The sequence below is a fragment of the Mesoplodon mirus genome, assembly GCF_964341445.2.
Source record: "Mesoplodon mirus genome assembly, chromosome: 9".
In the NCBI taxonomy this organism is placed as follows: Eukaryota; Metazoa; Chordata; class Mammalia; order Artiodactyla; family Ziphiidae; genus Mesoplodon; species Mesoplodon mirus.
Window position 1 is genome coordinate 112,231,584 of NC_138985.1, and position 26,369 is coordinate 112,257,952.

At 40.2% G+C, this 26,369-nt stretch overlaps 1 protein-coding gene across 5 annotated transcripts in view; it reads left to right on the top strand.

Moving 5' to 3' along the window:
- Window positions 1–26,369, top strand: part of DPP6 (dipeptidyl peptidase like 6) — a gene marked incomplete at both ends in the record, with an annotated part of 1,078,039 nt that overhangs the window by 748,270 nt on the left and 303,400 nt on the right. For all 5 annotated transcript variants that reach the window (XM_082632824.1, XM_082632826.1, XM_082632823.1 and 2 more), the window contains one exon: window positions 20,397–20,471. In XM_082632824.1, the coding sequence (XP_082488950.1) occupies window positions 20,397–20,471 (75 nt within the window). The remainder of the gene's footprint in view (window positions 1–20,396; window positions 20,472–26,369) is intronic.

Below are 26,369 nucleotides of genomic sequence, written 5' to 3' on the forward strand. Positions count from 1 at the left end.
AGCAAGAATTAAAACAGGCCACGAATTCTCAATCAGAACCATCATAAGAAGCCTCTGATGAGAATCAGAAACACAGGAATCCTAGAATCCTGTGATCTGGGGATTAGAGACCATAGAAAAAATTAGCTGCCTGGTTTTACAGATAAGGGTCCCGAGCCCGGTTAGTGAGTGAGCTTTCCGGAGTCCTTGGGTGAGGATTCAGGCAGGGCCCTGAGCCTCGTCCCAGGGACAAGAAGGGATGAAAGGATGATTCCATCTTTGTGCTGCCCTATCCCCTGTCCCACACAAATGCTGCCCTACCTTCTCAAGAACATGACACTGCTGTTTAAATATTCTTCCTTTCTTTTTGGTGTGGCGATACCTTTTTCTTTAAGAATAAACATTTTATTGAGGTTTAGCATGGGCTGGATCCTGCCCTTTACAGAGACTGTTTGCTGGTGTAAGAGAGGCCTAGCAAGGTTGTATGATGGTGTAATTCCCAAAACAACAGGTATTGAATTCAGTAGTAGTTTGCAAAGTAGGACCCGACCTGGAAAGAATGAATGTGCCTGCATTTTTGCATTAAAAAATCATCTTTGGTAGAATGACTCCCATAAGAAAAGCTGATTCAACTCAAAAATACTGAAGTTGCAGAAATGGTTTTCTCATATTAATCGAAAGGAGAAAATGACCAGACCATTGCTGAGGGTAAGTACATGTTAATGCCAGGATGTTATTGATATCTCCTATGAGGATGTCAGTTTGCTGAAAACAGGGTAGTCGGTACAGCTACACTTAGTAAGGAAATAGAAGACAAGGAACAGCCTTCTCTTTCTCCGATCAATAACTTGTGACAGATCGTGTATTTTAACTGAAGTTGTTTTAGCCAAGTAATAAGGTGACTTCAGAAACCTCCTTAGGTAAAGAAAAAAGGAAGAGCTCATCTTGAAAATTGGAAGGTTTATTTTATATGATGAAATTGCTTCTTCAAATGTCATTTATTCACTCACCTCAGAAACATTTGTTGAGCACCAAATGTGTACAGCCTGATTGATACTATTCGTGATCATACCAGTTTATTCTTGGCTCAAAGCTACATGTAAAGGCTCCGGTAAACAGACCTCAGTCGAAGGAAAGAGAGGAAAAGTCATTGGGGGCCTGCATCATCATTTAGAACACAGAAGCTCTGGATTTAAGTTCTCTTGAGCCAGTTAAACTTGTGCTTCAGTTACTCCATCTGCAAGTTAAAGCCGATGGAATGATCCAGCTCTCTGTATTTTCATGAGCAAGTATTAAGAAGGGGAAGCATGATGTTCTGAAGGGATCAGAGTCGGCGGACCCTCTGCTCCCGGGAGGGTGAGTGGGCTGGAGAGAGCGGGCACACAGGGCAGTGGCTCTTGCCCGGTTCTGCCCGCCTGCCTTTCCAATGCTGGTTCCCTAGGTGGTGTGGTCTCTCCTTATTTGAAACCTGAAAGCTTTGAGATTGTTTAAATGATAAAAGTAAGCTGAGGAAGAGAGCTGTGCTACCTGTGAAGCCACCTGTAATCTTTAGGTTGATCTTAAAACAACCTGAAACTAGTGGAGACATGAACATGAAGCAGTGAATGCCCAGGTCGGCAGAAGTTTAAAATATTAACCTACAATCTGACCTCTGACCTCGTTCTCTTTCCCCAGCCACTGAGAAGGACCCTCACACACAAGGTCACACCAGGGTACTCCAGCCTGCTGGCCTTGAGCATCCTCCTGGCTCCTTGGCTTCCGTGACTGGCTCTTTCCCGGGATGGATCAATGGAAGGGGAGGCAAATGAATGCAAACACTAGGCACTCCAGCAGAAGGGCCTTTGACATCGTTGATAATTATGCAAATGAGAGCTTGTGCTGTGCTGGGCTCACCTGGAGGCGTCTCACCTGCCCCCCCAGACAGCTTCCTTTGACCGAAAGGAATTCAGTCATCCCTTCTCACACCTCCAAATGGTAGAAATCAGATCACGAAATATTTCAGAATACCAGAAACACTTTAAATTTTTGATGGTGAGATATTCTCAGATCCTTATTATTTGGTAGCATCTCATATTTGATGTGACATCATAATTGATTTTAGGAAGCATTTATCAAAATATCTTGGTCCCTTTTCCAACTTCTGTGTTTTTGGTTTTTATTTTTTTGTTTGTTTGTTTGTTTTTGTTTGTTTTTTGCGGTACGCGGGCCTCTCACTGTTGTGGCCTCTCCCGTTGCGGAGCACAGGCTCGGGACGCGCAAGCTCAGTGGCCATGGCTCACGGGCCCAGCCGCTCCGTGGCACGTGGGATCTTCCCAGACCGGGGCGCGAACCCGTGTCCCCTGTATCGGCAGGTGGACTCTCAACCACTGCACCACCAGGGAAGCCCGGTTTTTATTTTTTATTTATTGGGGTATAGTTGCTTCACAGTGCTGTGCTAGTTTCTGCTGTAGAGCAAAGTGAACCAGCCATACGTATACACATATCCCCTCCCTTCTGGATTTCCCTCACGTCTAGGTCACCACAGAGCATGCAGTAGAGTTCCCTGTGCTCTACAGCAGGCTCTCACTCCTTATCTATTTATACATAGTATCAATAGTGTGTATGTGTCAATCCCAATCTCCCAATTCATCCCCTCCCCCCTCCCCCTTTGGTGTCCATACGTCTGTTCTCTACTTGTGTCTCTGTTTCTGCTTCGCAGATAGGTTCATCTGTACCATTTTTGTAGATTCCACACATATGCGTTAGCATATGACATTAGTTTATCTCTTTGTGACGTACTTCACTCTGTGACAGTCTCGAGGTCCATCCACGTCTCCACAGATTTTTGAGGTGCTCCGTTAGATTTCTGCAGGGAAGGATATCACAAGCACATCGTCTCTGAATGAGCTCGGACATCTGCCACTCAGTAGTCAGGCTCGTTGGAGGCAGGTTCTAGCTGATTTAATTTGGTCTCTTCCACGGAGCTTGGCACTGTGACCTGCGCATAGCGGGTGTTCTGTAACTGTGTATTCTGTGAACGGATATAAAAGACACAAAACCGAGGTGAGCGGCTTCCCCGAGCGTCAGTGTGGTGAGAGGTTTGGGGTGGTCCCTGACCCCCCTCCTCCCCGCGGGCACTGCTCTCTGCTCCACAGTGACAGGACCTCAGGCAGCTGTGCAAGCTCCGTGTACCCCGTCCTGCCCCTCAGGAGCATTGTCTGGATGACGTGAGAGGACAGACGTAGAATGTGGGTACAAGTCAGTGTGGCTCAGGATGGTCAGGTGGACTGGAGGACCCGGGCAGCTCAGTGCTCAGGCACACGGGGTGACCCGGTCAGCAGCAGGGAGGGGGAACGGGCCTCCCTTGACTTCGAGCTCCTTCCCTGCAGGAGGTGTGTCTGGGCTGCCTCCCAGGGTGAGGCAGGGGCATTCTCTCCGATTTCTAAAAGTAAAACCTAAACTAACTTCCACGTGGATTACATACAGGCAGACCTCATTTTATTGAGCTTTGCAGATGCTGCGTTGTTTTGCATATTGAAGGTTTGTGGCAACCCTACGTCAAGTAAGTCTTTTGGCGCCATTTTTCCAACAGCATTTGTTCAGTGTGTGTCTCTGTGTCACCTTTTGGCAATTCTCACAATATTTCAAACTTTTTCATGACTATTATATTTGTTATGGGAACTGTAATCAGTGATTTTTAATGTCACTATTGTAATGATTTGGCGGCACCATGGAGCACATCCATACAAGACGGAGAATTAACTGAAAATGTGTGTGTTCTGACTGCTCCACCAACTGGCCGTGCCCCTGTCTCTCCCTCTCCTCAGGCCTCTCTGTCCCCTGAGACACAACAATATTGAAATTAGGGCAAGTAATAACCCTACAGGTTCCTCTAAGTGTTCACGTGAAAGGAAGAGTCGCATGTCTCTCACTTCAAATCAAAATCTGGAAATGCTGAAGCTGAGTGAGGAAGGCGTGTGGAAAGCTGACAGGCTGAAGGCTGGGCCTCGCGCTCCAAACAGTTAGCCAAGTTGTGAATGGAAAGGAGATGTTCTTGAAGGAAATTAAAAGTGCTCCTCCAGTGAACACGCGAATGATAAGAAAACGAAACAACCTTATTGCTGGTATGGAGAAACTTTTAGTGTTCTGGATAGAAGATCAAACCAGCCACAACATGGCCTGAAGTCAACATGGCCTAATCCAGAGCAAAGCCCTAACTCTCTTCAAGTCTATAAAGGCTGAGAGAGATGGTGAAGCTGCAGATAAACACCTTGAAGCTAGCAGATGATGTTTCATGAGGTTTGAGGAAAGAAGCCATCTCCATGATATGAAAGTGCAAGACGAAGCAGCAAGTGCTGATGTAGAAGCTGTAGGTCATCCAGCAGGTCTAGCTAAGATAATGAATGAAGGTGGCTGCACTAAACAACAGATTTTCAGTGCAGATGAAACAGCCTTATGTTGGAAGATGCCATCTAGGACTTTCATACTAGAGAGGAGAAGTCAATGCCTGGCTTCAAAGCTTCAAAGCACAGGCTGACTCTCTTGTTAGGGGCTAATGCAACTGGTGACTTTAAGCTGAAGCCAGTGCTCATTTACCATTCCAAAAATCCTAGGGCCCTTAAGAATTATGCTAAGTCTTCTCTGCCTGTACTCTATAAATGGAACAACAAAGCCTGGATGACAGCACATCTGTTTACAACATGGTTTACTGAATATTTTAAACCCACTGTTGACATCTACTGCTCAGAAAACAAGATTCCCTTCAAAATACTACTGCTCATAGGCAGTGCACCTGGTCACCCAAGAGCTCTGATGGAGACGTACAATGAGATTTATGTTGTTTTCATGCCTGTGAACACATCCATTCTGCAGCTCATGGATCAAAGAGTAATTCTGACTTTCAAGTCTTATTATTTAAGAAAATACATTTCGTAAGGCTGTGGCTGCCAGAGATGGTGATTCCTCTGATGGATCTGGGCAAAGTCACTTGAAGACCTTCTGGAAAGGACTCACCATTCTAGATGCCATTAAGACTATTCATGATTCCTGGGAAGAGGTCAGTATCTCAGCATTAACAGGAGTTTGGAAGAAGTTGATTCCAGCCCTCATGGGTAACTTTGAGGAGTTTAGGACTTCAGTGGGGGAAGTAACTGCAAATGTGGTGGAAACAGCAAGAGAACTAGAATCAGAAGTAGAGCCTGAAGACATTACTAAAATGCTGCAATCTCGTGATAAAATTTGAGCAGGTAAGGAGTTGCTTCTTATTGATGAGCAAAGAAAGTGGTTTCTTGAGATGGAATCTATTCCTGGTGAAGATGCTGTGAAGATTATTGAAATGACAACAAAGGATTTAGAATATTACATGAACTTAGTTGATAAAGCAGCTGCAGGATTTGAGAGGATAGACTCCAATTTTGAAAGAAGTTCTACTGTGGGAAAAATGCTTTCAAACAGCATTGCACGCTTGAGAAATTGTTCGTGAAAGGAAGAGTCAATGTGGCAAACTTCACTGCTGTCTTATTTTAAGAAATTGCCACACCACCCCACTGATTTCTTCCTCTTCTCTCCCTCCCTCTCTCTCCTTCCCTCCTTCCCTCCCTCCCTCCCCCTGTCCCTCTCCCCTCCCTCTCCCTCCCTCCCTCCCCTCCCCTCCGTCTCCCCCTCCCCCTCTCCCCTCCCTCTCCCCCTCCCTCTCCCTCTCCCCGCCTGCCCCCAGGAGTGCATTTACAGTGGACTTAATGACATTGATTTCTCAGGGGCTGTAATTCATACAGAAACTTACTGTTATCTCTCCAATCCGTCTAAAACATAATACACCAAAAATTCTCTGGAGGATGAAGTGTTAGCCTTTGCTTGAGATTCAAGTTTTTAAAGCTGAAATAGTCTTTGCAGATTATGTAATTCAAACCCTTCTTTTCTTTGATGAGGAAACCAAGACGGTCCACAGACAGCAGTGGCTTGACCTCCACTTCACGAGCTGTTGACCCAGCAGGTCCAGTATAGCCTCTGTGTTACCTGTGATGTTCATCCTTTTTACACCCTCTTTACCGAAAATACCAGCGGTAACAAGGAGTGGGACAATGGATACAGTCATTCACTGTATTATTTAAATTGTTCCAGGTGTTTGGGAAAGCAACTTGGCAATATATTCAAGATTAATAAAAATATTTATGTCTTTTGACTCATTCCAGGGAATTTTTCGTAAGTAAATTATCTAGAAAGTTTTTAAAAACAGTGAAAAATACCTGAAACTAAAGAAATAAGTAAATAAAAATAAATAAAATATGATGTAGCCATTAAAATAATAGTTAGGAAGGCTATAAAATAATATGAAAAATATTTATGATGTTATACTAAATAGACACAGAAGAATACAATATTAATACACTTCAGTTAACAGCTGTCAACATCATCTATGTTCATTGAAAAGGCTGGGAAGTGAACATTGAACTCTGGCAGTAGCTTGTCATGTTAGGTGGTGAAATTTTGTGTATTATTTTCCAGTGTGATGATTTCCATAATTACTGTTTCAATGCTGTTTACTCAATAATTTTAATCAGATTTTTTAAAACTCAGCCTTACATTTCAAAGACATTAGACGTCTTCCATTGATAAATATGTAAGAGCTGTAGATGGTTCCTGGAAACATTTGGAAGAGAAAACAAGTAAATTTAAAAAAAGCATCCTGTCATTATGCTTATGTCAGGTTTTCTCACTTTTTATGTCTTTACTAGTTTAATTACTAATCTACTTGTTTTAATTACTTATTTAAATTACTAGATTAACATTTAAATAAAAAGCCTTTTTGTTTCTCTAATTTCTCTCTCTGATTTTATACAGTCATTAGCCTGTGGAATTTGAATTTTTATCTCTCTCTAAAAATTAATGAATTCTGACTCCTCACAGGGAGGGACATAATTACTAGTATGATTAGAGCCATTCCAGAATCCAGGAGAGAAACAACAGAGGACCTCTGGAAGATGTGCTTCTAATCTCAACCATATTCTTCCCCAAACAGATGCTGCCAGACCCACAGCTAGAACAACCTCTGTGGTGGCGCCAGCCGTGCCCAGGGAGCATTTCCACCCCAGGCTGACTGCACTTGGCACCCAGGTTACAGCGAGGAAGGAGGAATAGCCTTGTTTTTGTCCATAATTCAGAGGGTAAACTCTGGCTCCAATGGTGCCCACTGAAATGTTTTATTTGGCCCACAGAGTAGTTTTTTACAAACTTAGCATCCAGATTTCTGGCTTCTCTTGAAAAACTGGAAGATCTGGCTGTACAGCGAGACCTAATTCTCTCACAGATCCAAATCTGGCTGGTGGGGCAGGTAGCAGCTGGCCTGTCCCCGTAGTTGACCACAAGCACTGGCCTCTGACCAGACTGGCCTCAGGGTTTCAAGCCCCCTTAGTCCAGGAACAAAAGCGTGGCCTAAAAAGTCAATGTCTTTTTCGAGAATGTTGTAGAAAGCCTTGGTACAGACTGTCTCTCTGTATTCTGTATTTGTTTCTGTGTCTGCATGGTTCTGCCCATCCTCTGTGTCCCTCTGTGTTTTTCTGTTTTCCTCTGGTGTCTCAGATGATCACTTTCATTTTATTCCTGATTTTTATCTTTTACTCTTTTCCCCTCTCTTTGTCTACTTCTCATATGACAAGACAGAACAAAAAACAAAAGTACCTTTGACTTATTTTAGTTCTCATTTTCATTTCATAGGCTATTGCTTTTAATTTTTTAAGTTCTAAGTCGGACAAATCATTTTCAAATGATTATTTTCTTTTTTTCTATTAAAAAAAAATTATCAAAATACAGTTGATTTACAATGTTGTGTCAGTTTCTGCTGTACAGCATAGTGATTTAGTTACACATATATATATTCTTTTTCATATTCTTTTCCATCATAGCTTATCACAGGATGTTGACTATAGTTCCCTGTGCTACACAGTAGGACCCTGCTGTTTATCCATCCTATATATACTGGTTTGCATCTGCTCATCCCAAACTCCCAATCCTTCCCTCCCCCATGTTTTTAATTTTTAAAGTACATAAGCAGCATATCTCATACTTGTGTCTTTCAAAGACCTGACAAGAAGTACAGTAGCAGCTTGACCTTTCTGGCCCCAAACATGCTGTTCTCTTGAGGTGAGGGGTGGCCTGATGCCGCTGTGCTGCCACACCTTCATCTCGTCATTTGACATTAAGGGAGGGTCTTCTCTGAGCAAGGCCCCGGGCTGCACAAGATGGGTGGGTGGGTGGATACAGGATGTGTAAACCACAGTGTTTACTCTTGGGAAGCGTTCAGCCCAGATCTAAAGGAAGTCAGAAGATCTTAATGAATGAAATATCTTCTGAGTTGAGGTCCCGTGTGGGATGGGAACAAGGTGAGGAAGGAGAGAAGGGTATTGGTGTCGACAGTAGATGAGGGTGTGAAGAGGGAGCGTTCCAGCTGCCCTGGAAAGGCGACTGCAGCCTGGAGAGAAGTGGGAAATGGCACCCTGGCAGCGTGAACAGGCGGAGTAACAAAGGTTCGTGAGCAGACCACGTAGCAAGTTGTCTTGACCTGGTGTAGCTCTACGGGGAGGGGCTCGGAAGGCTGGGGCTTAAAGGCCCAGGAAAAAGAGCAAGTCATCAAGTACTGTTCTTAGCGGGCTCGTCTTTACTCTGTAGGAAATTGGAGTGGACAGGTTTCTCGAGGACAAGTGTGTGTTTTAGGAAAGTAACTCCAGACCAGTATGAAAGGGGATTTGGAGAAGAGAATGAGTCTAGGCAAGGAGCCCCCAGGGGCTGCTTCAGGTCCAGGTGAAGAGGCATGAGGCCCTGAATGAAGGCAGGAAAGCGGGGAGTGGAGTGGGTGTACGTCTGAGTGTGGAGGTAGAATTGAGAACAAATGGCGACATTTTGTGCGCAGGTGAGTGAGCCTGCAGCAGTGGTGTGTGTTGTCTGGGGGCTTTGACCCTTGTTCATGGGAAGAATGGCAAAATCTCAGAGACACGGAGGCAGGAGAAGGAAGGCGTGGTGGAGGGGAAAACCAGGGATACTTGAGGAGGAGGATGCTGCAAGGTTTATGCAGGATAAATCAAGTAATGGTTGATATTTGAGTGCTTACAGTGCAAGCAGAATTATCCTGAACACTGTACATGTATCATCTTATTTAATTGAAATCCTTAGGAATCCTGTGAGCAGCAGTACTTCATTACTCTTGCTTTGTAGGTGAGAAAGCTGAAGTTTATGGAGGTTAAAATAACTTTTTCTCGTAGCTGGGAGCTGGGAGTCCTGAGAACTGAGCTCAGCTTTGTCTAATTCCAAACAAAATTATTTCTAAATTGCGTAAAGTATCCAGCTGCAGCCTTTGTGCCCACAGGGCTCCAGAGGGAACTGAGGCCAGCATCCCATGACTGAGAACGGTGCCCAGCTTCAGAGGTGTGTTCATACCTGTGGTCCACTGTCGCATACCACAAGATTGCTCCTGGAGGCTGCTGCATGTTGCCTAAAATAAAGATTACAGATGCAAAATAGTGTGTCAGCCTAATGCAAAAATGCTGATGCACCTGAGTGCACAGAATGATCCATTTTCAAGGTTAGAGAGAATTCAGCTTGTGAAACCATCTGGAGGCTTTTCTCAGTGGTTGAGCTTTCATCCTCCTTCCTCCTGTTCTATAGCGACTGCATGTTCAGGTTTTCTCTGGCTCTCACAAGCAGTGCTGGGAGTGGCACCTGGGGCTGTCTGATTCCAAATGAAATGATTTTTAGGCGAATTAGGGGCCCAGGTGCAGGCTGTGCTACCTCGTCCACGAGTTCCCCTCTTCCTTATTGACTAGGGAGGGTGAGATTACAGTTGTCCATTTATTTTGTTTAATACGTGTTCCCCTAGAGTTGCACAAAGTGTCCTCTTAGAAATCATTTAATCTTGTCAGTGTTTGGCTTTTGTTTTATCATTACTAATCTTGTGTATTTAGTTTTTTTTTCCTTTATGAGGAGATTGTTTTCACAAAACAGCCTATGGATATATTAATGCTTTGTACTCTTCATTTACCTTCTATTACTTGATAATTTGGAGCATTCTATCATTTTATCTCTCTCTCTCCCACCAATGGCCACCTTTCTTTCTCTGCATTCCTGATCACATACATATTTATGTAGTACAAGAAAACAAGACACAACCATTTAGATATGCATCTCACCAGAAACAGGCCTATAGTTTTATATATATATATGGAATCCTCATATATGTAGACCAATACTTTTTAAAGTCAGAATAATGTTATTAAAAATTGTGTTATTGATAACTAAATAGCCCTAAATAATGCAAAATGTAAACTATACACCAATCTCACTAGTGAGCATAAATGCAAAAATTGTAAATAAAATATTGGCAAGTAGAATTCAGTCATGTATCAAAATCATAATGTGCTCTGAACAAGTAAGGTCTAATCATGACAGTGATGTCATGAAATCAATCAACAAAATTAATTACAACTGCAAAATAACAGAAAAATACTTATGATTATATCACAAGATGCTGAAAGGCCATCTGGTAAAATTTATCAACCACTCCTAATAAAAATTCCAGGTAAGAAAAGAATAAAAACTGCTTAAATATGGTGAAGACTATTTATCACGAACCAACTAGCAGTGAAAACATTTCTAAATGGCAAACAATAAAACCATTTCAATTACAGTCGGGAAGGAATAGTCAACATCATCATTAATATTTAATATGTTCTTAGAGATCATGGGAAATGCAGTATACAAGCAAACTACATGATTGGAATAGGAACTGGGAAAAAATTATATCCCTTTTTCTGATAACATAATTCTATCTTAGAAACCCTAACAGAGATTAGTTTTTAAAAACTACTGCAGTTAATAAGAAAATTTATTAATATGGCTAAATACAAAAATACATAAATAAATCAATGCCTTCTCTCTTCATTAACATAAGTATCTAGAAGTAGAAATGGAGAAAATACTCTATTCACAATAAGAACAAAAACTATAAAAAGACCTAGAATAAATCTAAGAATAGCATAAAGAATAAGAAAACTATAAAATCTTGTTGACGATTTGGAAAAAAAAGTGAAAGATACAATGTAACGTTAGGTGATAATATAGTATTTAAAATGTTAACTCTCTTAAGATTGATATAAAACTTTAACATATTCCTAATTAGAACTTTGAAAAAAATTAGTGTTGAACATTTGATAAAATATTTTAATTGACATATATGAGAATAAACATCTGAATTTAGCCACAGAAAGTTTCAAAATATATGGTAACATGTACTCCTTTACCTGATATTAAAACACATAACAAACACATTGTACTCAACTCAATCACATTAATAACTAATACTACTAATAATAGCTGATAGCACCAGGCATTGTAATTATGTCATTGAATTTCACATCAACCATGATATTATCTCCATTTTATAGAGGCACAGAGAAGCTAAGAAATGTTCTAAATTTCACATAGTAAATGTTCCAAGCAGAGTGTGACTCACAGGCTCTTTGACCCCAAAGTATAAGCTTAAAACCATAAAATTTTGCATAGGAATAGCCTAGAGAGCAGTAAAAGACCCAATAATTCGGAAGTGGGTTTCAATATAAAGGGTATTTGATATATAAAAATCATTGGGGGAGATGATCACATAATTAGAAAACAATATGAGCATAACTTAATTCTTTATCTACAAGGAAATAATGTCTCATTTCACAGGCATACTAAATTAATTTCCAATTGTATTAAAGATATAAATGTTGAAAAGAATCTATCATTTGGTTTAGTACAAAAGAGAGAAAATTTTTTAAATGGGAAATCCAGAAGCTATAAAAAAGAGAGCCATATTTAACTTACCATAAAAGAGCTTTAAGTTTCAAAATTTAAAAAGGCAGAATTGGTGGAAAAATAATGGACAATATTTGCAATCCAGGTAACAAATAAAAGGCTAATATCTACAGTCTACAAGGAGCTCTTTCAAATTGATCAGAAAAAGACAAATAATCTAAAATAGACAAAACATTGCAGGAACATCCCTCAGACAAACCTGAAACCAAAGCCTACTTTGCTTGGGAAAATGTATCTTTGATTCATAGTCTTGGTGCAAATGTTTAGGAAATGTGCTAAGTGAGTTTTGCATCCATTACTTGCACCTGGTGAAAAGGTGGACATACAGCCTATAATTTTCACACCCAGGGGACATGGGGACTGAGATTGTCAAAAATGAGTGAAACTCTACCTAAGAATGGCAGTGATGAGCTTCTCAAACAGCCTAATGAAATTCTGCCTGTCTCAAGTAGTATCACTGGCAGCTGACCCTCCATCAAGAGATGTGACCTATGATGGTTTTCAAGTGTAGAAAGTCGCATTCTTTGCTTGTTTCTCTTGGTGTTATCTTTGTACCAGTAACATTATTGCCACTCTTATAACAACTGAGGATATAGTCATTCATTTATTCAGCAAATATTTACAGAGATTCTATTAAGTGCCAGTCACTGTTAGGCACTGGGAATACAATATGACAAAACTAAAATTCTCTTCTCGACATTTGGTCCTGGCTATGAGAGTATAAGATGATCATTCTTATACTCTCCTAACACAACTGTAGAACAGGGTAAAATATAGGGTAAAAATACAATTTTCATATATTGGAAAACAGGCAGCTCACACATGTGACCACTGAGAAAAGGAAAACAAATTAAATGAACCAAACAGCCAGCTGATCTTCTGCATGAATGTTCTTGCTGGACTTCAGCACAAGGAGGAAGATGGAAGTCCTTCAGTCTTGCTGAGTTAAGGAGAAGATCAGAGTTCATGTGGAAAAAAGATGGCTGCAATTTATGAAACAGACAACCCAAGAGGAGGAGGCTAACTAGAGGATACTTGAGAAATCTGCATAGTGTTCCCTTTGAGACTTTGGTTAATTGTTGATCTTTATTTATAAAACGTGAAACACCACAAGGCAGGACAAAATAAAGTTTCAAGTAAAGAGCAAAATTATAGGACACTTTAAGAGGAAAAATTCCCAGAGCTCATACATCACCAGGGATCATTTAAGTGTCTCCTGGCCATGAGATATTAAGCAGAGACTCCAGAAGAGCAACCCCTTAAGAATGAGGCTCACCTAGCCCCAAAAATCATGGTTATTGTAGAAACAGCCTTTAGAACATCTTCAAAACAAAACTGAAAGAATTAAATTAGTCTGCAAGTAATTAACTGCCTGTCATAAAAAGTCCAACATGCTTTGAAGGAACACACAAAAAAATCCAAGATTCAACAAGAGAAAATTCAAAATATCTGGTGTTATTTCTTAAATTACTATATATACAGAGAGGCAGAAAAATGGGACCCATCACAAGGAGAAAAATCAGTCAATAGAAACAGACCCACAAATAACAGAGATAATGGGATTAGCAGAAAAACACATTAAAACTGCTAAGATAAATATGTTCCAAATGCTCAAGAATATGAAGAAAACCATGAGTATAGTGAAGAGAAATTGAAGATTGTAAAATACCCAAATAAAATTTCCAGAGATGAAAAATATAAAAATTTAACACTCCAGATTAATGGCCGATTAGGCACCATGGAAGGAAAAAGTAAATTAAACTTTAACTAATAGCAATACAAACTATCCAAAATGAAGAACAGAGAGGAAAAAAGACCTAAAAAAACCTGAACAGAGTCACAATGACTTGTTGAACAATATAAAGTGAAGTAAGATACTTGTTATTAATGCCCCAGAAAGAGAAAAGACAAAACACACTTTTGAAGAAATAGTGACTGAATTTTTACCACATGTGGTATAAAAACTCAATAAACCCTGACCATAAGAAATATAAAGAAAACCACACCAAAGTAAGTTACACTATGATAATCAAGTTTTGAAAACCAGTGAAAAATAGAACACCTTAACGGCAGCCAAAGCAAAGAGACATTTGTACAGAAGAACAAACATAAGTGTAACAACAGACTCTTCACCAGAAGATGCTATGCAAGCCAGAAGAAAGTGGAGTGACACCTTTAAGGTACTGGGAAAAAAATAAAACTGTTAATCTAGAATTCTATATGCAGCAAAAGTACCTTTCAAAAATAAAGATAAAATAAAGTATTCAGAGATAAAATCTAAGATAATTCATTGGCCATGTACCTGCACACTGAGAAATTTAAAGGACATTCTTTGGAGTAAGAAAGCTTTTACTAGATGAAAAGTTGGGTCTACATAATAGAGTGACAAGTGCCAGGAATGATAAATATGGTCAATGTGTGGCTAGGCTTTTGATGGAAATTTAGGTAAAATGAATTACCTAGTCCTGAAAAAAAATACATCTATCTTTTTATAAAAGGTTTCTTTAAATGTGAAATATATCCAGTTCCTCTTAATGTTATGTAACCTTATGTAAGATTTCTGAACCTTTTCTCCTACTCTAAAAATTGACATAAGAAACACCAGGGCTTCCCTGGTGGCGCAGTGGTTGAGAGTCCGCCTGCCGATGCAGGGGACATGGGTTCGTGCCCCAGGCCGGGAAGATCCCACATGCCGCGGAGCGGCTGGGCCCGTGAGCCATGGCCGCTGAGCCTGCGCGTCCGGAGCCTGTGCTCCGCAACGGGAGAGGCCACAGCGGTGAGAGGCCCGTGTACCGCAAAAAAAAAAAAAAAGAAAAAAAAGAAACACCAACATACACACCTAAAATCTTTGGAACATGTTGTAACTTTCTCAAGCATGTCACGCAGGGGCAGAAAGCTGATCCAATATAGAATGGAAAATAACTGCAGTATAAAGGACAGATATTCCTCATATCCCCATGTTTATTATGTACACAAGCTCCCCTTATTACTCCCAGAGGATTTTAAGATTAGTTTTAAAAAGCAAGACCCAATTATAAGCTATCTATGATATCTACCTTAAATATAAAGACATAGGTTAAAATTAAATGGTTGTAAAAAGATACACCATGCAAACACTAACCAAAGACAACCAGACATAAAAAGAAAGATTTCATAATGATAAAGGCGTCAGTTCATTAAGAAGACATGAGAATCCTGAAGGTGTATTCAACTAGCAATAGAGCTACCGTACCTCAAGCAACAATTGCTTGAACCAAAAGCAGAAATGGACAAATTCACAACTGTACTTGGTGATTCAAACAATCTGCTCTTAGTGAGTGATAGAACATGTAGAACAACGCTTAGTAGGCATACAGAGATTCTTGAAAACACAATTAACCAGCTGACCTGACATTTGTAGATCCCACCACCCAACAGCAGAGTACATATTCTTTCTGAGTGCACATGGGATATTTACCATGATAGACCATAGTCTGGGCCATTAACATAGCCTCAATATATTTCAAAGCTTGGAAATTATACAAAGTATGTTCTCTAACAAATACAAAATTAAACTAGAAACCAATAGCAAAAAAAAAAATCTGGAAAATATCCTGATGATTAGAAATTAAACACCATACTTCTGAATAAAAAATTGGCCAAAGAAGAAATCAAATGGAAATTAGAGAATAGTTTGAAATGAATGAAAATAAAAATACATAATATCAAAATATACAGTATGCAGCTAGGCAGTATACTTAAAGGGAAATTTATACCTTTAAGTGCTTATATCTAAGCTGTCACCATAAGAAACTAGGGAAAAAAGAAGAAAAAGTAAACCTAAGTACACAAAAGGAAGGTAATAAAGAGAAGAAATCAACCATATAGAAAACAGAAAAAATAGAAAAACTAAAGAATACTCAAAGCTGTGTTTTGGAAAAGATTAATAAAATTGATGAAGAACGAAGACAAAGGACAAAACAACCAATATCAGGAACAGAGGCGAGACCATCACTACAGATATTACAAGGATAATAGAAAATATTTTGAACAGCTTTCTATCAATAAATTTGACACTGCAAATGAAACAAATAAATGCTTGAAAGACACAAATTATCACAGTTCACTGAAGATGCAGCTGGCAATCTGAATAGTCCTATGTTGACATAAAAAATCTAATTAAGGACTTCCCTGGTGGTGCAGTGGTTGAGAGTCCGCCTGCCAATGCAGAGGACACGGTTCATGCCCCGGTCTGGGAGGATCCCACATGCTGCAGAGCGGCTGGGCCCATGAGCCATGGCCGCTGGGCCTGTGCGTCTGGAGCCTGTGCTCCGCAACGGGAGAGGGCACAATGGTGAGAGGCCCGCGTACCGCAAAAAAAAAAAAAAAAAAAAAAATCTGATTAATAGTTTAAAGCCTCCACATATAGAAAATTCAAAGCCCAAATGTTTTCACTGGTGAATTCTAGCAAACATTTAAGGAAAACATAATACTGATTCTACACAAACTCATAAAACAAATAGAAGAAGAGGAGGAATAATTTTCCAAATTATTTCTTGGAGCAGCACTACTCTGAAATAAAAACCAAACAAAGATATTGCCAGAAAAGAAAACCACAATTTTCCTCATGAACACAGGTTCAAAAATCCTCAACAGAATATTAGCAAATCACATCTAGCAGTATATAGAAGGGGTGACACAACATGGCCAAAGAGTTTATCCCAGGAATGCAAGTTTGGTTTACCGTTTAAAAATCAAGCAATGTAATTTACCATATTGACAGATTTTAAAAAGCTACAACCTAATCATCTCTCAATAATGTAGGAAAAGCAACTGAGAAAATACAACATTCATTATAACACTCAACATTTATTATAAAAACTCTGAGGAAACTGGAAATAGATAAGAACATCTTCAACCTGATTAAAGGCATCTACAAAAACAATGCACCACTAATATCACACTGAATAGTGAAGAGTGAGTGCCTCCTTCATAAGGTCGGGAAAAGGTGAGGTGTCCACTCTCAGGACTTCTACGCGGCATCATACTGGCAGTTCCCTAGAGTGTAACTGGCTATAAAAAGAAGCAAAAAGCATCCAGTTAGGAAAGGAAGGAGAAAACTCTCCACAGGGGAGAAGAATGATTATGTAGAAACTTCTAAGGAATCTACCAAAAAATACCCACAATTAATGTAATTTAGCAAGGTTGCAGAGCATAAGGTCCTCAGGGTACCAAAGTCTGTTATATTTCTGTAAGCAATAAACAACTGGATATTGAAATTAAGACATACATGTGTATTTTATTTTTATATATATATATATGTGTGTAAAATATCAATAATACTAAATACTTAGGGATAAGATCTGCGTGCTGTAAACTACAAAACATGGCCAAGAGAAATTAAACATTTTTTTTGGAGAAAACCCTCCTTTCAAGGATCTTACATTCTAATGAAGGAGACAGGGAATAAATAAATAAATGTAACATATATTTTGTTTTAGATAATTATTATTCTAGGGAAATAAGGAAAGAGAGTTATAAACAATTAGAGGCCAGCCTGTTAAAAGTTTGTAGATATAATGGCTATTCAAGGACGTGGAAGTCGTCACGCAAAAGGTGACTTTTGAGAAAAAAGATGAAAGAAGTGAGAATCTAGAGTTTCAGGCAGAGAGCAGAGCAAACACAGCGTCCTTGAGACAGCACTGCCTGGCTTGCTCTGAGAAGGTGTGGACCCTGGTGGGGTGGGCGAGAGAGCTGATGGGGACCCTGGCCAGGCAGGGCTACTGCTCAGTCACAGCTTTGACTTATACTGTGAGTGTGATGGGAGGCTGTGTGGGTGGGCTTCAGGCAAGGCGCAGTATCATGATTTACGTAGTTAAAAGCTGGCCCTGGCCCCTGTGGCTAGCACAGACTGCAGTGGGGCAAAGACAGAACCTGGGGATGCAGCTGGAAGGTCACTGCAATAGCTCAGGAAAACAAGGCCCATGCCTTAGACTGGGGTGGTGGCGGCAGGGAGGGAAGGGTTCTGAGTGTCCTTTGGTGGTAGACCAGCAGGGTTCTCTGATCAGCTGGATCTCAGGTGTGTAAGACAGAGAGAAAGAGAAAAGATGGCTAAGAGTTTGGCCTGAGCAGCTGAGTGAGTGGGGTTGCTACATCTGACATGAGCAAGGAGCTGCCAGGAGCTGCAGGGGGAGGGGAGAGGATGTGAGGGGCTTGGTTTTGTGCACGTTGACATGAGGTGCCCGTTTGATATCCAAGTGGAGAGATGTCAGGGAGGCAGTTAGATAGACGAGTCTGAAGGTCGAGGTCAAGTCCAGACCAGGTTGGGAGATCTGGACAGAGACTTGACTGCTGGAATCCTCAGCAGGTACATGGATTTTTAGCTACCAGGCTGGATGATATCACCGGGGAGGTGATTTCTTATGGAAGAGTAAAGAGGTCTAAATAGTCAGTGTTGGATACTCCGGGATTCAGAGCTCAGAGGAACCAGGGAACCTGCAATGGGGCATGAAAACAAGTGGCAAGGGAAGTAAGAGAGAAACCAGGTGTACCCTGGCTGCCAGGTGAAGACGGGGTTTGGGAGGAGACAGTGGTCAGTAGCGCCAAGTATGGTGAGAGCTGAGGAATTAGCATGACATTTAGCGAGTGAGCCTCTGGTAACCTTGAGAAGAGGGGTCTTGGTCGAGGTGGGATGAAAACATGATAGGAGCGAGCTTAAGAGAGAATGGGAGAAAACTCAGTGTAGGAAATACTTTCAAGGAGATATGGATAGACAGTTCTCTGAAGATAAAATCCACATTGCCTAAAACATCTCCAGTGGGGATTGAATGTAAGCAGAGAAATAAACTAAGCTATGAGTGAGGCACCACTTCATACCCATCAGAGGGTCAAAATGGAAGAAAATACAGTGACTTGTTGCTGCCAAGGAAGGGAAGAAAGGGTGCATTCCTACATCCGTAGCGAGAATGTTCATTTCAAGAACAATTTTGAAAAGAAATTTGGCAATATCTATTTAAATTTTTTAAAAACTTACACATCATCAATTCTCCCCTTAGAACTCTACCCTGTAAAATAATTAAAATAATCATACACACACCAGTAAAGATATATGGATAAGGACCCTTATTACAACATTGTGTATAATAACAGCAGACTGGAAACACGTCACAGTTGACCCTCATCATTCACGGCTTCCATATTTGCAGATTCGCCTTGTGCTAAAGTTTATTTGTGACCCCCAAGTTAATACTCAGGGTGCTTCTGCAGTCATTCTTGGACACGTGCATAGTGGCAGAATATTGAAGTTGTCCATTGTCTTCTGGTGTCAAACCTCATACTATAAACAGGTGTTCTTTTTGTGGTCTATGTAGTGCCAAGTTTTTCACATTTTTGTGCTTTTTATTGGTGATTATGCTGTTTAAAATGGCTCCCAAGAATAACGCTGAAGGCCTGTCTTGTGTTCCTAAGTTCAAGAAGGCTGTGATGCTGTTTTTCTTACAGAGAAAAGATGTATTAATGAGCTTCATTCAGGCACAGGCTATCATGTTGTTAGCCATGAGTTCTGTGTTGATGAAAGCAAATATATACTCAGTAAGACGTCTTCAAACAGAAACACACCTAAGACAAGGTTAGGTACTGACTGGTTGACAAAAACACTGTGACCAGAGGCTCACAGGAACCTAACTCTGCATTCCCCTAGGAACAGGATTTGTGGAGACTTTCTAGAATGTAACTACCATGAATAACAAGAACCTCCTGTAACTGCCCTTGAGTAAGGACTGAGTGAATGAAGATATAGCCACACCATAGAATAGTATGCAAGCTTTAAAGAGCACTAATTCAGGCTAAACCTTAACTTACTGTTATGTGAGAAAACTAAGGTGAGTGTTGTGTAAGGTGACGTCATTTTTAGCTGTGGTTATACATCTAATGCTTGCATGTGGTCCTATGATCATTTGTAGAGTGATACACGCCAAGTTGACAATATAAGGCTCTTTCTAGTGGGTATGAGGGTCTGTACAGCAGTGGGAGTGCATCAGAGAAGACGGGCAAGTTGAAGGGAAACACAGCATTTTCAATGTGATTTCATTTATGTAAAATTCCCTGTGTGCTCTGAAGAAATTTGAAAGAAAAAATGATAGCCCTCTATCCACTGACTTGTGGGTCAGAATCCATGAAGGTGAAGAGGCATGTTGCCAAATCATGTGTGGAATGTGATTCTATTTTAGGAACAAGTCTGCTTAATAGAAGCTTCTAAGTATAAGAATGAGCAAAGGAAAGTGTGTTTAAAGATACAGAGAGATTGGGAGTCTTGTGTGAAAAGGTTATTTGTTTTTATGTTTATTTCTACTGATTTCTTTCAGCAGATACAATGTGCTTGGTTGAAATTTGAAAAAAACTACAAATAAAATGTAAAATAGCATTAATTAACTGAACACTGTTCGGTCAACAAAAAAGGATATAGCCATTTTTAATAGACTTTAGCAAGTTGGCTCCATACTAATTTTATTAGCAAATTTTGAAAATGGCACCACAGACACAGTTTCACTACAAGATTTTGAGTTATGTTATACGTAATACTTTAAAATTCTTTGTTCTTTGTTTTTTTCTTTTAGGAATCGTTAAGAGCTGTCAGATATGAAATATCTCCAGATAGAGAGTATGCTCTTTTTTCATATAACGTGGAACCAGTGAGTACTGCTCTTTTCTATTTATTAAAAAAAAAGTTTCTTTATGCTAATACCTTATTAAGTATTTTTCCTTGAATCTCTATTCTTAGTGATCTTTGAATCCTGTAGTAGTTGGTGGGTCCTGGGTTAGTCTCTTTTTATGCCACACTGCCACCTAGGAGAGAGGAAAGGTATGAAAATCTTTTTGGCAGAGAAAAAAAAAATCACTACTTTTAGGGCCTATTTCATAAGATTTTCTTGGTGAGATGGTGAGAAGTTGTCTTTTTTTTTTTTTTTTTTTTTTTTTTGCAGTATGTGGGCCTCTCACCGCTGTGGCCTCTCCCGCCGCGGAGCACAGGCTCCAGACGCGCAGGCCCAGCGGCCATGGCTCACGGGCCCAGCTGCTCCGGGGCACGTGGGATCTTCCCGGACCGGGGCATGAACCCGTGTCCCCTGCATCGGCAGGCAGACTCTCAACCACTGCGCCACCAGGGAAGCCCAAGAGAAGTTGTCTTTTTGGAGAGATTTATTTTACCCTTTCATGCAATTATTTTTCTTGCCATTTTTCTCAGTCACGCCATACATTCTATCCTAAGAACAAAAACTGAATGCCAGATTCTCCCTAAATTAAAAGCAGTTGTTATTGATCTCCTAGCCATCACAGTATTCTAGAGAAGACTTGAACTATCACTTTCATTATATAAACCCCTGTTTTAAGCACTTTCTATGTGAGTCTCCCATTAAATTTCGCCAGAATTTTGTATAAAATCTCACCCTGGTCTTTAGTGGCAGCCTAAAACTCAGGCTTTTTTTTTTTTAACATACTAATATTTTAGAATTCATTTTGGCTCTTTAAATGAGCAAGAAGGTGAAATGTATTTGTGTAAGTGAAACAGATGTTCAGCATGTAAGAGATAGCAGCTTTAGAAATGTGCATCAGTGGAACTTTATTCTCTGGCAAATAAAATGTAGAATTCCACTGCCTTTCTAGTTCTCTTGAGACTGTTCTAATTAGAGTTTGGTGAAGCTTCTGTGAGATGTAATGGTACCTGTGTCATCATTCAGGGCTGAGTAGCTCCTTGGTGAGTTTGAGAGAATCTTCTTCCCCTGGCATGAGACAGCCCAGTTTGTCAAGTTACATGCGAACGAGGAAGCTGGGGTTTGCATAGAGATGCAACTCTAATTCTAGAAATTTTAGAATTTCTTCTAAAAGTTACTTATTGACAACTGGATTATTTCTTGGAGATTTCAGTCTCAATTAAAATTTCAATTGGAGAGTTATTCCTCCAAAAGTAGATCTTTTTTTAATTCTCTATCTTAAATTTTCCATTTACTAGTTTTTTTAATGTCCGTTATGTAAAAGTTTTCTTTTTATCCATCTGGATCCTTTGGAACAACTGGTCAGCTTTATCTGTTTGATCAGGGAAGTCAGTGAACTTAATGTACTGAAAACCAACTTTTAGCCTTGGGACTCTGCACATCCTACACCCAGCCCTACATACCTCTAAGCATAATGTCCACGGCTCAGAGTATTCCAGCTCCTTTCGCCACCCATGTTAGCTAGCAAAAATGTAACCTCCACCCCTGAATAAGAGAAAAATCCCAGTAGATATTTGAAGGACTTTCATAGGAATGGGGTAATGAATTTGTTCTCAGTTGCTCCAGGGAGACAAAACCAACACCTGAGTGAGAAAAGCACAAAAAGACAGATTTCGGGTCATCTTACCAGAGAATCTTTTAATGATGAGAGGATCCCAACAGTGGGATGAGTTACCTTGTTTGGTAATGAGCTTCCTGCTCCTCAAGACTTGAAAACAAAGTTTTATATTTGTTCTTCAGAATCTTTTAGAAGAGGTTCTCCTATCTGCTCACTTGGAATACGTTGATCTAGCCTAGGACCCTATGTTCTGTCCATCGTAGAATTCTCTACCATCCTCCTCCTTTCTCCCAGTGCTCCTCTGGAAACTGTGCCCTGGGATCCCATTGCCACCGATAACCATTTAGGGAAAGAACATTCTGCTAAATCTGAGTCTTCACCATGCTGAGCACTGGCTGTAAACAAGAACCTTGACTAACCCTTTCTCCCTGTTCACCGTCCCTTGGCCTTTGCGGTAGAACTGTGTTCAGTTTGTTTTCTCAACTGAGGGAAAATGTAAAAAATTTGGAGTGGATTCAGCTATATTTTAAACTATAAAAATGATTAAAGTATTGAAAATGTGTGCTATGTAAAAAAATCTATAGAAATGGATACTTTTAATATGAATCAAAGAAGTAACCCTTAATAGTTTTCAAGTACTGAGCAGTTACTGTACATATGACTATGCAGGCAAGTAGTCTGTATTGTGTATTTCTTCCTTCAGTTATTTAGACTAATTGCTATGTTGCATCAGTTCCCAGCACTTTGACATAAACTAGTTTTATTTGCCCATTTTTACGTTGTCAGCTGTTCAGAGAGCAGGGAGGTCTTTTTGTCTCCTGTCTCCACATGGCCCTCAGGACCTGGCCCAGGACCATGTGTGTATATTTGGTGCCGAACCGATATGTTTGTGGCATTATCCTCTCTCTGAACTTTTTGGCTCTGGATTAGGATTCAAAGTGATTTTATGTACTCTTAAGTCCTTGAAATTTTATCAAATACACAAAAAGATAAAATTATGTCATGAAAGGAAGAGACCTTATTTGTGAAACATCTTAGTAACAGCCCATGTTTATTCTGGAAATGGGAGATCATGGTAATTAGCATACCTTTTTTCCTACTAAACTCTTCTAATTTTATTAAATCTATAACTTAGTTATAGATCTGAACATCTACAAATCAGCTAATTTAAACTATGTCAACCCTATGCTTTTTTATGTAAAAAGTTATCAATTAGATTGGAGAAAGAGTAAACCCAAGCACAGTTTTCCATTTATCCAGGCATTAGATACCTATAGATTCATTAATGTCTCTGGAATTGGAAAATAATAAACAATATCATGTTTTATTTATGTGGTACCAGTCCTGTAGTTTGCAAAATGTGTTTATTTACATTATCTCATTTCTGCTGGAAAGATCATGCCTGCCCCAAAGAGCCAGTGTTTCCTAACTGAGTGTTACTTTGTTTTTTTATGTATAGGACTTCATAGCATTTCTCAATGTATAGCTTATGAAGGGTTCTCTTGAAACCAAGCTAGACACTGGGGAGTATAGTAATTTTTTACTTTTAATTTGAAAACTATATTAACTATACTTACTAAACTGTACTAATAGGGGTAAATTTCCTTAAAACAAAGTTATCTAATTAGAGCAGCCATGTTCCTTCATATCGAAGTATATTTGGCAAATGTTAAAAGTTTCTAAAACTCTTTGGGAAGGAGAAAAAAATTTAAACTGTGATATCTTAGAGCATGAACAAATATTAATACGTTTTGTGACTTTCAAAGAGGAAAGAGAAATCATATCTGGAAAATGTTCTTCCTTAGAGATTATTTTCTGAAAGAGCCAGTGAATATTTGTGACAATTTTTGTTGCATTGTTTAAAAGAGATAATCAGGGTGATTGTTCTCAAAACCTGTGGAACATTGTTCTGATCCCAATAAAATCTTGCCCAACATCTGATCTAAATAAAATCCCAGTCACACAGTCATGGAATTAGCAAAGTGAGTTTGTGCATATCAGTTTATCTCTTTTAGCTACCTGTTGCTACATAACAAACTACCCCAAAACGTAGTGGCTTAAGGTAAACAACATTAACAATTTCATGGTTCCTGTGGATCAGAAATCTGGACTCAGGTTAGCTGGATCCTTGGATGCCAGGTCTTTCATTAGCTGGATGCCAGGTCTTTCATGGGCTGGAATCCAGGTGTCATCTGAGCTGCAGGCTCACCTCAAGGCTCGACTGGGGAAGGACTCGCTTCCGAGTTTACCTGTGTGATTCTTGACAGGGTTCCGTTTTTCATGGCCATTGGGTTTCTCATTGGCCCAGAGACTGTCCCCAGGTCCTTGCACCACAGGGCTCACCATGGGACAGAGCAGCACGGAAGAGGAGCCCAGACAGTGTCAGTAGGATGGAGGTCACAGTGTTTGTGACCTCATGTACCCTCACTGTCACCAGAGTCCATTTGTGAGAAATGAGTCCCTGTGTCCAGCCCTCTGGGGGAGGAGATTCACAAGAGAGTGAACACCAGGAGAGGGGGGATGGTTGAGAGCCTTTCCAGGAGCTTCCTATGATACCATCAGAGCCTAAGAAAGTAGAGCTGCTCATACTTATTTTGCACTAAGTGAGCCTACAATCTGCTGAAAGGACATGATATATCTGCTTAAAGAGTATAATGAGTTCCTTCCTTCCTTACATGGCTCCCAAAGTTCCAAGAAGTTAGAGGAGCCAGGAGGTGTGATTATAGCCTCTAGAGAGAGCTCTGCTTGGGGCAGGAAAACCAAGTTCTCATCGGTCCTCTGCAAGTGACTTGCTGATGACCTAAGGTGGCCCAGACTTCTGTGGTTCTTCCGTCAGAGAAATGGAGATGCTGTCGTGTTCATTAGTGACTTAGGGATATTATGAAACCGACATGGAGGATCACTTAGCTATCTGGGTTACTGTGTAAATTAAATTCATGATATAAGAAGATGCCTAACCCAGACCTTGAATACAGTGGGGTTCTATCCATGTAATTTCTTGTTATTATTTTAGTTTTTTATTGTTATATTTTCATGCTTGGTGGAATGCTACATAAATCCAGGGAAGTGCAGTATTCCTATGATTCTCTTGGGAACCCAAATGAAAACATACTCTTTTTTTTAATGCTAACTGCTTCTGGAGTCTCAAATTTAGCAATAAAATTAGAATACAGTGAGAAATCATTAGGCCATTAAATGTGGATACATTTCTCTTGGATTACTGGTACATATTTTAAAGAGTTTTTTAAAGTTTTGTGCTGAAAAAGGAGAGTGTACAAAGAAATATTATTATGTTCTTTCTGTCTTCTAAGGATTGCATATTAGTAGTTAGTGATGACACGGCTTACTAGTTGAGGAAGTTAATCAAATCATTTGTTATTCTAAATATAGGCTCCTGGAGGTGGCATTCACATCCATACCCAGGTGTCGCTATTGTCAAGTTTTTAAAAAATTTATTTTTATTGAAGTATAGTTAACTTACAATGTTGTGTTAGTTTAGTTTCAGGTGTACAGTTACGCGCGCGTGCGTGTGTGTGTGTGTGTGTGTGTGTGTGTGTGTATTCCTCTCCACTGTGGTGTATCACAGGATAGTGAATGTAGTTCCTGGTGCTCTACGGTAGGACCTTGTTGTTTATCCATCCTACGTATAATAGTTTGCATCCGCTAATCCCAAACTCCCAGTCCCTCCCTCGCCCATCCCCCTTTTGTGAAGTTTTGTGTCTCTCAGCCATCCCTAGTAACCCCTGCCTGTGGTCCATGGCACAGAGGCTCTGGAAATCCACGTGTGGGGCTTAATCAGCCTTGGGCATTTTTCCTTCCTACAGAGGCAGAAAGTGGCATTTTCCTTGGGTCTCTAGCACTTAAAACTTTGAACCAACTCACAGACCTGCTCTCTCTTTGCTTTTCTCAGAGATCGATGGTAGGTGCTGGTGACACAGACAAGTTTGTGGTCCCTTGGCTTCCAGCATCTTTCCTCCTCAGTGGAGGGGGGAGGGGTGTACAGCCCCTAGGTGCTCAATTCCCCCCCTCCCCCCCACCGACAGGCATCCCACTCAGACCTGAGAAAAGCTGATTTGATGCTGGAGCTTCTCACTGCGGGAATTTGAAGCTGTTTTCACATATGAGAAATTGTTACCCTTTTCCTGCCCTTGTGGTGAGTTGATGTAGCTCATTTTGCCATCTAAGGGACCATGAACTTTATAATTCACGTGGAGCTTGAAAAGTAGCCAAACACGGACAAGTCTGATCGAGGCTGTTTGTTT